We start from the raw sequence: 10773 nt of genomic DNA on the forward strand, positions 1-10773 counted from the left end.
CTTCATGGTATGTCGCTCACCTCAGAGGGGTGGAATTTGGTCCATTTCTTCCCACTGGTTCTGGTAATTTAGCAAGTCTCAGCTGTTTTGACCGTAACAGATGTGGTGAAACAAACTCGTTCTTGGCCACAGATACAGTAGCTAAAGCACAACACTGGTTTTACTGGGTAGCAAGAAGGCAACAGCTAAACCGGTCCGTCCCAGAAGAACCATCTTGCTCAGATTCAGGCGTCTGTGAGGGTGACTTTTGCTAAAATAACTGTGACACTGTGAAGGGTTTATCCGATATCACTGTGCTGGTGTTCTTTATACATCATAATCATCGTTGTTCCAGGACCATCGTGGAAACTGACCAGTCATGCTGTTGTGATGTCACGGCTGTGTGACTTGTGTTGTTGTTCTTCCTGGAACATCAAGCTGAAGGAGTGGCTTCCACGTGGGGCTCTCGCTCACTCGCCTACTATTTTCCATGTTTATACATTTTTTTTTCTCGCAATTTTGGCAACAAAATACTTTGTTAGGTTTAGGAAAACATGGTTTGGGTTAAAATAGACCCTTCAATGTTAAATTTAACACAAAATGTTTGTGTTTTTTTACAGCATAACTTTTTCCATTTGCTCAGTTTTCCCCAAAATTGCTCAGGTCCTGATCACAATACAAAAACGTGTAGGAATAGTGCCTGTAAGCACTGTGCTCATTGTCTTCATTAATGTTAATCTCCTCCTGTGAGCAAAAAAAGTGGACAATTATAAATGACAATATAGTAAAACCAACCCAGAAGCCAGAATAAATGTTAGCTAAGTAAGTTTCAGCAACGTTCCTCTATGCTGCAACTTCAGATTTGTTCAGGTTGAATTCTTTATTTTTTTTAAAATGTGTCAGATATGTTCATCTTTTGACCAATAATAAAAAAAACACTGAAGTTAAGGTGTTTTAGAATAATTTTGCAACAGTATTAGGATTATTTCAGGTGATTGCAGTTATTTAAACTCTTAAACATGTTTAGTTTTAGTGAGTTTAAGTAAATATCGAATCCACCAAAACCAATTGCCCCAAAAAAGAGAAAAAGCAGATTTGCTTCACTTCTTCTGAGTCAGTCCTGTATCAAGACAGTCAATTTATATCCTCTAGCAACAAGACAAACTGCATTAAATTCACAAATGTATACACAATAAAATATTTCATGAGTTTATTTGGGAGAAATAGATTTTGAATCTGAGACACTGACAACCAAAATATGATGCATGGAAATGAAAATAATATAAAACAGAAGTGCAACATATCTTTACAGTAAATATGGAGGATGTGTTGGTGAGATAATGGAAAGTTAAGAATTAGTAATGACATATAAACAATATACAAACAAAGAAGAAACACACAAATTACTGTGATGTACAAAAAACACACTAAATATCTGAAGCAGTCACAACAGGTCAGTGGTCAACAGGTTAAAACTCAGAGTGTCTCTACAGAAACTACAACGTAGTGTAAACGTCATGGTCAGGTTAGTCATATCAATTTCTCAAATCCCAAATCAAGCCCAAGAGTGTTCCAGATAACCTCCTCCAAAATCAACAGTTTATTCCTATCTAAAAGTAAAATATCTACATAAAAGTACAAAGCAAATGAAGTTGAGGGTTTTGAGCAACTTTCCAGTTTGTGTCACATTCTTGTGACTTAAGAAAAGCGATGTGAGGCATCTGAATGTAAACAATGTGTCGCCGTCTCTGCGCCTCGGCATGTTCGTGCAGGGCGTGTAGATACAGTTTCATGGCGCTCACTGAAGCAAAGGTTGTTTGAGTGTGTTTTTTTTCCCTCTTGTGCTTTGTTGTTCGTACAGCAGCCAGAAACATGGTTTTACTATTTTTGTGAGATCATGCAAATCATGCAATCATCGGCAGTTTCTCTCATGGTTTTGGTGTTTGTGTCCTCGACTGGTTGAGGTCACCGCTTATCAGTAGCAGAGAAACTTAATCTCTGTATGACACCTGGATTCTACATCGGCAACTTTCCCAGCATGAAACAACCGCACCAGTAGAAAATACAGCTGAATTTTTCTATACGCTTCTATAAATTCCTCTGCAAATGTCAACTTTAAACACCGGGATATAAAATACAGAGGGATAAGCTCCTCTCTCTGCTCTGAGACATAAGCACAGCTGCATGTGATCAGAAAGGTCATTATTATTAGTTTAAGAATTTAGTTTATGAGACTTTCTTGTGCAACAAACTGTCTGTCCTGGGAGAGGGATCCCTCCTCTGTTCTCTCGCTCTTCCTGAGGTTTTGTTCACTCTTTTCCCCTATTAAAGGAGTTTATTTGGCAGTGGGACAGGGTGTAAGGATAGACTGTGTAGCCCCTTGAAACAATTTTGTGATTTGTGCTGCTGGACTATGAATATTCTGAGAAAAAGAGAATAATAAGGGAAGTAAAAGGACAATTGGAAAATTCAAATTAAGGCACATACTGTGTAAAGTTTCACTGCTAAGGCCTGGAAAAAAAGGCAGTGATATACTCTAATAATCAATGTAAGCACACAGACATAGAAAGAGTGACTTTTTGAGAGTTTTTGTCAGTGTCTACCACTTCAAGCCGAGTGCACGCAGACGTAGAAGTTCTTCTGCTCCTCCCAGTAGTGCAGGTCGTCTGTGAAGCTCCAGGAGCAGGCCAGGTCTTTGCTGGTTTTGACCGTGTGGACCACGCAGCTGCCGGGCAGCTTCTCAAAGAGCATCTCTGCTACACTCACCACCGTGAGCTTCTTCTGACTCTGGATCAGCTGCTGGATGTGATTCTTATCCACGGGCTCAGGCGAGGAGCTGTAGGACACCCAGACGTTAAGTCTGTCATCCGACGAAGGCACCTGGAAGCGACTCTTCCCGGTCGGGCAGTGGAAGTCTTTCTTGTTGGCGAACAGGCCTGAAGGGGACCTGAATACACGCACAGACCAGCCCACCCAGTCATACTTCCTCTTTAGTTTCTCGATGATCGCGTCAGCCAGCTGCTGGTTGGTGAGCTGCGGCTGGTCTCTCACCAGTCGGCAGGAATCCAGCTCGGCTTGTTTGGGGAAGCTGACGATGCAGTCCTCGATGACAGCGTTCATTTTCTCCTGGACCACCTTCATCTTCTCGCCCCAGTCTTTCAGGAGCATGTCCTCCTCATCGTATCCCTTCAGGGCGGCATGGCCCAACAGAGCGATGATCCCGATGCAGAAGAGCTTCTTCATCCTGGCACAGAAGTCCTCCATCGGCCGGCGACTCTTCTCCTCGTAGTTCAGCGTGATCTCAAGCACGGACTCCCCAGAGAAGTTATCTCCCGTCACAGCGTTGTAGAGGCCGATGAGGTTTTTATCCCCGCCGGTCTTGGCAAAATGCTCAAGAAACAGCTTCTTCTTGACCTCCCGGAACTTGGGCTTGGCGTTGAGGATGTCCATGTACTTCCTGAACTGGTTAGTGATGTTCTCCTCTAGTGGGAAGTACAAAGCGTCCAGTCCGCTCTTCTTGATCTCTTCGTTGATCCTCTGAAGCTCCTCTGAGACCACCTCCAGACGGTCTCGCACCTTCTGGAACTGCTCCTTCATGAACACAGCCTCTTTGCTCTCTACGTTGTCCAGAGCCAGTTTAACGATCGGAGCAGCGATGGAGAAGACGGGGAAGAGGTCACCGGCGATACTGGCCACCACTTCAGCTCCCTGTTCGAACACCTCCATCACAGTCTCCACCATATTCTTCTTCTCCGCTACAAACTGCTGTAGCTGGTTTGCCATCTTTGCTGGTGTCACTCAGACTGATTCTAACAGGGGAAACATATTGAGATGGTCAGAAAGAGTCCAAGTATGTCCTGTTGTTTAACTGAATGGTACAATTTGATAGCTGATTGTTTGAAAATCCTTCTAATACTGTCTCTTTGTTTTGGTAGGTGGGTGTGACACAAACCCAACGTGTCCAAAATGACACTCAACAATCAACCGTCTTACAAATCGGACCTTTCAGCAAAGTAAAAACACAAGTCTGAGGTGAAAAAACTGAGCAAAATTGAAGCAGAGAGTCCCAACTTCTTTAAGTTTTACTGGCAGAAACAAACGTCAGGTTTATTTGGTTTACTTACAGCTCTGTTCCGGTGCTGGTGGACTGTGGCCTGCTCCCCTGCTCCTCTTACAACACAGCAAAAACTGATAAGGAAAGAGAGAAACAGCCAAGTGAGCTTCGATGTCGGCTGCTGGCCACACCCAGTGAGCAATGACTCAACAATGTAAAGGGAATCCAGCGGTTATTTGTGTGTTTACTGTGTGGAAAGACACAGTTTTATTAAAACGCTGGCAGAGATTTTACACTTTTAAAAGTATATCAACAAGCAATAAGATGTTTTATTTTTCTTAGTATAGAAGTATGAAATCTAAAGATTTAGATATGTCACAGTATAAACCAGTGGTGTCAAACTGATCCAGTAAAGGGCCATGTGGCTGCAGGTTTTCATGAAAACCTGCTTGGTTGGAATGAAAACCTGCAGCCACATGGCCCTTTACTGGATCAGTTTGACACCCCTGGTATAAACAATCAAGTGAAACACCAAAATATCTCAATCTCTCAATTGGAGCCTGAGTCAGGATTGTTTTCTCAAACAGAACTCTTGTTCTTCCTGTAAATAAGTAGCTACATTTTCAAATTTTAAGGCAAATCATTGTTTTCAGTGTTTCTAGCAGAGCAATAAACAGGGTTAAAGGTGATATTTGTAAGAAAAGTTGTGTTTTGTATTTGTGTGATGTAGCGCCCCCCACAGTTTCTGAGAGCAACATCACTGTGAATGCAAATCCCTGGTTGCTGTAACAATATTATCAGATGTGATATCAGAAAAGCTAACTTGCTGATAGCGGCGAGAGTTAGCAGCTAATTTAGCAACAACGGTTCATCACCAGATGCCGAAAATCATCGAGAGGAAAAGCAGCGTGAGGATGTCAGAGGGAAAATCTGATTTTGTCCTTAAAATAAGATCCAGTTGTGTGACATAGTTGTGTAACATGGTGCCGTAAAGCTTCACCGGTTCTCCTGGGGGAACCTACACACCCACCAAAGTTACATAGTGCTAATACAAGCAGCTGGAGAGCAGACGGGTACAGGCACAGATGCTCTTCTCTCTATTACAAGACAGTGTACCATCAAAATGATTTTGAAGCCGGTATTTGAAGGCAAAAATATTTACACAATGTTGCTTTAAAAGCACATGATGCTATGGGATTGTTGATATGAAGGAAATGATTTCCTGTCTCGCACTTTAAAAACAAGAAGTCCACTGGATTTGGAAAATCTTTATCTAGGAAAAAAACAGCTTCTCTCAAAGGCCAAAAAAAAAAAAAAACCTGCCTGTTACAGTAAACCAGATGGACTCACTGGGCATGTTCAGACATGCCCCTCTGCAAAACTAGAAATGTGTAATTTGGGTGGAAATTACATTTTGGGACAGACTGATCATTCAGTCATCTGCTGGCTTCACAAACTCAGTCTCACATTCTCTGTCTCTGTAGCAGCTGTAGGTTAGGAACCTGCCGTCACATGTTTTAACTCAGGTCTCTGGCCGTCACACTGTTATTCACACAGTTTTGTAATAGTGGCCGAGGGAGAAGCCGGCCCAGTCAATATTGGAGCAGCAGGCGTGGGAAGTGATTAAGTGGAAGAGGTTAAACCTGCCGGGCAAGGGTGTGCGTTTTCCAGTTTAACTCAGCAAGTTACCACGGCAACAAGACGGCGGAAAATAATCTGTCAGCTCGTTCGTCTCCCTGCTGAGGTCGGCTGCTCTGTGGGGTTTATCAGGCTCCGCAGCACCTATTACTCAGCCTGCACCTCTGCAGGGGTCAGACATGTCTGCAGACACCTACAAGACGGTGGTTTGAATTCCAGCAGGGATTTTCAGATCTGAGCAAAGATATCAGCCTGGTGTCTCCAAAGTTAAAGGAGTAGTTTGACATTTTTGGAAGCATAATGTTTCTTGTTGGGAGCTGATCAGAAGATTGATACCACTCTCACATCTGTCATTAAATATGAAGCTAGTTACCTTATCCTAGATTAGCTTAGCTTAGCATAAAGAGTGTAAGGGTTGTGTAATTTTGTATTGATTGAACAGACAGGATACAACATGTTAACTAGAGTGACTTAGAGGTGCTAATAAGGAGATTTCTTCACTTTTGGATAGTCATGCTAGCTGTTTCCCCCTGTTTCCAGTCTTTATGCTAAGCTACGCTAACCAGCCACTACCTGAAGCTTTATATGTGAATTAACTCTGTGTGAACGACAATCAAATAAGTCTTTCCCCCAAAACTATTCCTTAAATGGCCATCATTTGAGTGACATCCACAAAGCTCTAAAACTTGTGATATGACATATAAAATATCTGCATGATTTCCTTTTTTAAGACTCGAGAACAAAGACAACAAAGTGCAGGAAGTTCCAGCAGGATGTAAGAACATTTACAGACACTGTATCTTATTTGATTTGGCCGAGCTAAAAACTGATTCCTGTTTTCTACTGATGCTCCTCCATCTCACTGAGGGTCCCGGGGGAAGTTTAACTGCAGACTGAGTGCATGTGAAACACCTTCACACGGACGAGTCAAACACAAAAGTGCTTGAAGAAATCACATTTTCAGACAGAAAGAGCTGGAGGGGCAGCTTCAGTTGCAGAGTACCAGAGGCATGAATGCAGGGATATAAACAAGAGAAACAAGTCTTGTTTCCACTAATGTTTCCACTAATATGCAGTAGATGTACAGGAGTGATAAGAAAATGTACTCAGACTGAACTATACTCTACCTCAGTGCAACTTTAATGTAGAGTATTTCCATATTTTTCTTTGCTACTTTATATTGATTAAGATTAAACATTCAAAAAACTATAAAATAAAATGCCTCCAATAGTTTCCAACCTTTCTGCTTTCTTAAACTGATTTTACCTTCTACCTTTGTTTCAGGGACAGCACGAATAAATCCTACTGATTCTGACCTTTAAGTTTAATAGTCTTTGAATTATATTAGCATGACGTGAGGGTTAGTCAGCTTTGTACTGATATAAATAAATTAAAAAAAAAATGTCCTTCAGAGGGATACTTTCTACTTTTATAGGCTGTGTACATTTCAGAGCCTGTACTTTATCGCTTAACTTTACAATCAAACAAAATGTATCATTAAACCAACCAATCAACCAAGTTCCCAACCTTTTTTGGGCTGTTGATCCCCTGACAAATCATGTACTTGGGGACTCTTTCAACATTTCAGGTGTCTCCGTGTTATAAACTAATGTATTATAAACTTTTAAAGGACAAAGGGGTTTTATATATACAGTGTGTGTATATTAACAAGAACGCAAAGAATAGAGACATTACACAAATTGTACACATTGTTTTCCCTCATTTTGCCCCCGTTAATCATCTCAAGACCCCTCAGATTTAACGGCCCAGTCGCCAGAATAAAAATTTACATTTTTCTGTAAACTTTTGACTTTATTCTTTGAGTACATTTCAGAGCTTGTACTGAATTATTGTACTTGAGTTAAGACATTGAATAAGTAGTACCAGAGTACCTGTACTCCTAATAGAGTATAGACTGTGAGTACTTAAAGAAAAGCAACAGCGGCCTTCATTGGAAACATTAATTTCTTCTTATTTCATAAAGACAATCTCATCTAACAGCATGTTTAATGAAAGCAAACAAACTGAAATGAGAGACACCACATGCATGCTGCTATCTCCTCCACACAGAAGCCTCTGAATGTCTCTGACAGGGTTCAGATAGTTCATGTTTCATTTATATGATGTGCCAGAGTTTCCTCCAGAGCGCAGAGATGACCAAACCCTCCTCTGACGGCTGACCACTCAACTAATCGCTCTGTTAATGCGCCCTCTTAATGGAAAAACTATCGATCTGTCCGCGTACAAGGGCTCTAATTGTATCAGTTTGCAGCCGGTGGACAAAGAGCCAAACAAACATCGCAGGTTAACACCACAGATTAGATTTTGTTTTTTTACTACAACGCAGCGCACAAAGTGGAGAACGCCTTTAAAAACTTTTGACACTTCCTGGAAGAAGTGAAGCGGTGGCACCGGAGCTGCCAACCAACGCCCATAAAAAAGTGCACACATTACGTTTAGACTGCATTAAAAAACCTGCAGATTCATCTCATCACCCACTTTGCTTTATTAAACGAAGCTGCGTAATAAAATATGTAAGCGTATTTGACGTTTTCGGTGCGTAAAGAGGAAAAAGAAGGGGGGAGAAAAAAGATCGATTACGTAACGAGACACCGAATCGATCATTTCCTATTAAAAGCACCTCGTCTTCACCACACTGTTAATCTAAACGTGTCCGTGCACTATGAAGCGTTTTGATCAGAAATGGACTCACCTTTCTTTTTTTAAAAAAAAAAGTTTGCGGGACTCTGAACTTCCAGACTGTTTTTTGTCTTCCTATTGGTCATGTGGCTCTCGTGTTACAGAGCGCAGGCACACCCAGTCACATACGCGCACACTCACTCACGCACACACGCAAAACTTGGGTGGTGTTGATACATTAAAAAAAAAAAAAAAAAAAGTGCTGTTACTGTTGTGATGTTGTTACAGATCAACCTCCACCCATCTGGTAAACAATGACGTGTTATTAAAGCTTCATAACTGTAGAATCTGTTCTGAGTGTAAAGAAAAAAAAAAAAAAACCCAAAAAACAAAAACAATTCGTGCTCAGTCATGATTTTAAATATTCTCTGTGGTGGAGGAGGAATGATTACCAGTGATGACGAAGAAAAGACATTCATGTTGTCTGTTTATTACAAATTAAAGTGTACACAAGTTTCCTGATGAAGTGATTGTGGGCAAATTACTATGTTGCACCAAAAGCTGAAGCGTAGAATATATATTTTATATTTATACAAATGTATATGAAGAGAGGGCGATACTGATAGAACCTGCTGCCACAGTATGTACCTTTTATTTATTTTGTTATATATATGTTGAATGGATAGAACATTCTCTTTAAAATTCATCGAGTGACTGGATAAAAATTGAATAATTGACAAAAAAAAAATCTCAAACTCAAGCTTTGAATAGTCGTTTGTTCACCGTCACACGGTCCCCATCGAGGTCCTGTAGCTGTTGAGGCTTTGATTTTACTCTTAGAGCCTCCATGTTGACATAAAGGAACAGTCAGCTGTTTTCAGAAGTACGCTTATTAGCTTTCTTAAAGAGACTTAAATGAGATGATTGACACCACTTTCATATCTGTCATATCTGTACATAATGAACTTTAGCCTTTGGACAGAGCCAGACGAGCTGTTAACAGTAGTTCAAGTCTTTATGCTAAGCTAACAGTGATGCAATGTACATTTATTCAGGCCCTTGTACTTTACTTAAGTAGCCTTTTTTCTCTCTACATATTGGAGGCAACTATTATACTTTTTACTCATTTTTTTTTTACCTTAACTTGATAACTTTAGTTACTAGTTACGTTGCAGACTGAATGCTGCATCAGAGCCAAAGTAGCACATCTTTGAATACATTTATTTTAATGGAAATTGGATAAAAAAAATAAGAAAAAAAGAAATAAAGTAAATCAACCAGGCTGACAATCATCGACTACCAGCACATTAATGTAAATATAAGTCAAATGTACTTTCACTTAAGTATTTTTCATGTGGTCGGAAGTAATATTTGAACACAATGTCTTTTACTCAAAGCAACGTCATGTAGAAACTGGCATATATAGTTCCCCCAGAGGTTTCTGAGTGCAACACCACTGCCGTAAATACAAATTCCAGACGTGATGAAGGTGCTAACTACAAACGAAACTTATAATGTCATGACAGTTTTATGTAACGCTCTGATCACAGCCTCTCACTGAAGTTACGGTGTGTAGAAACAAGTTGGGGGGGCGGTGGAGTGGCTGAGACACCTCTACCCTGTTACAACACTGTACCATCAACATGGTTTTGCTGTTATTTTAAGGTAAAACGTTACATAACGTTGCTTAAAGTAAAACTTTTGGGTCTGTGAACCAAATTTTCTTCCATTTCACAGTCACGTCAGACAAACTTTGGAGTGGTATCAATCTTTTTATTTAACTTCTGGCAAGAATATGAATAAGTGTTTTTTTTTTTTTCCCTCAAAATGCCAAAATATTCCCATAATTTGAGAACTTCAACTTAAGTTCTACTTATTTGCTTGTTCTGGAGCTTTCAATAATCAAACATGAAGTGTTTGGCTAATCTGGGCAGCAGCACCACACTGATGCAAAAAGAAATATAATCTAATAACGCCAGAATGCTTTGATTTACACCATTGCCCACAATGATCCGATACACCCAGAGATGTTCAGGGGTTGAAAGAGCTCAAAGGTGAAGGGTGTCTCGGTATAAACAGCTAACAGACTAATATCATCAGATCGCCCAAATCTAGTGATTTCCAACGAGGACACGATCGTTTTAAGTTTCGTAACACAGAATAAGTCAAAGCTGGCAGGGAGATGTATGGCTCCGAAGCTGCTGTAACATCGATAGAGGAGAAATGTATGTAAAAGAATAAAAAAAAAAAATCATTACAAGGACAATGAATCTCCAGACGTGGCAGATTATGCATCAACACAGAAAACATGTATGAATACATTTCTATATTTAAGGGAAATACTTCCAGTTCTCTGGTAAAGACATTCATGAATTGATTTGCAGCTGCACTGTGTGTGTTTACTCGGGGTGGATACACAGGTAGGCTCGTTTGTGCTTCCCGTAGTAGTAGCAATCCTCTCG

The 10773-nt window shown here is 40.5% G+C and overlaps 2 protein-coding genes across 6 annotated transcripts in view; both read right to left on the reverse strand.

Moving 5' to 3' along the window:
* Positions 1-1174: 1174 nt before the first annotated feature.
* rpz4 (rapunzel 4) lies at positions 1175-9380 on the reverse strand. The gene is made up of 3 exons (XM_037074082.1): positions 8385-9380; positions 4104-4167; positions 1175-3788 (listed from the first exon to the last, which is right to left on the reverse strand). Exon 3 carries the CDS (start codon positions 3760-3762, stop codon positions 2587-2589), a length of 1176 nt encoding a protein of 391 aa, XP_036929977.1. The 5' UTR covers positions 3763-3788; positions 4104-4167; positions 8385-9380; the 3' UTR covers positions 1175-2586.
* A 690-nt stretch (positions 9381-10070) lies between these two features.
* Positions 10071-10773, reverse strand: part of rpz5 (rapunzel 5) — a 3684-nt gene continuing 2981 nt past the window's right edge. For all 5 annotated transcript variants that reach the window (XM_037074077.1, XM_037074079.1, XM_037074081.1 and 2 more), the window contains one exon: positions 10071-10773. This exon is cut by the window's right edge and continues 1187 nt beyond it. In XM_037074077.1, coding sequence (XP_036929972.1) covers positions 10711-10773 — 63 coding nt within the window. In that variant the 3' untranslated portion in view covers positions 10071-10710.

The sequence above is a fragment of the Acanthopagrus latus genome, chromosome 17 (genome assembly GCF_904848185.1).
Source record: "Acanthopagrus latus isolate v.2019 chromosome 17, fAcaLat1.1, whole genome shotgun sequence".
Classification (NCBI taxonomy): domain Eukaryota; kingdom Metazoa; phylum Chordata; class Actinopteri; order Spariformes; family Sparidae; genus Acanthopagrus; species Acanthopagrus latus.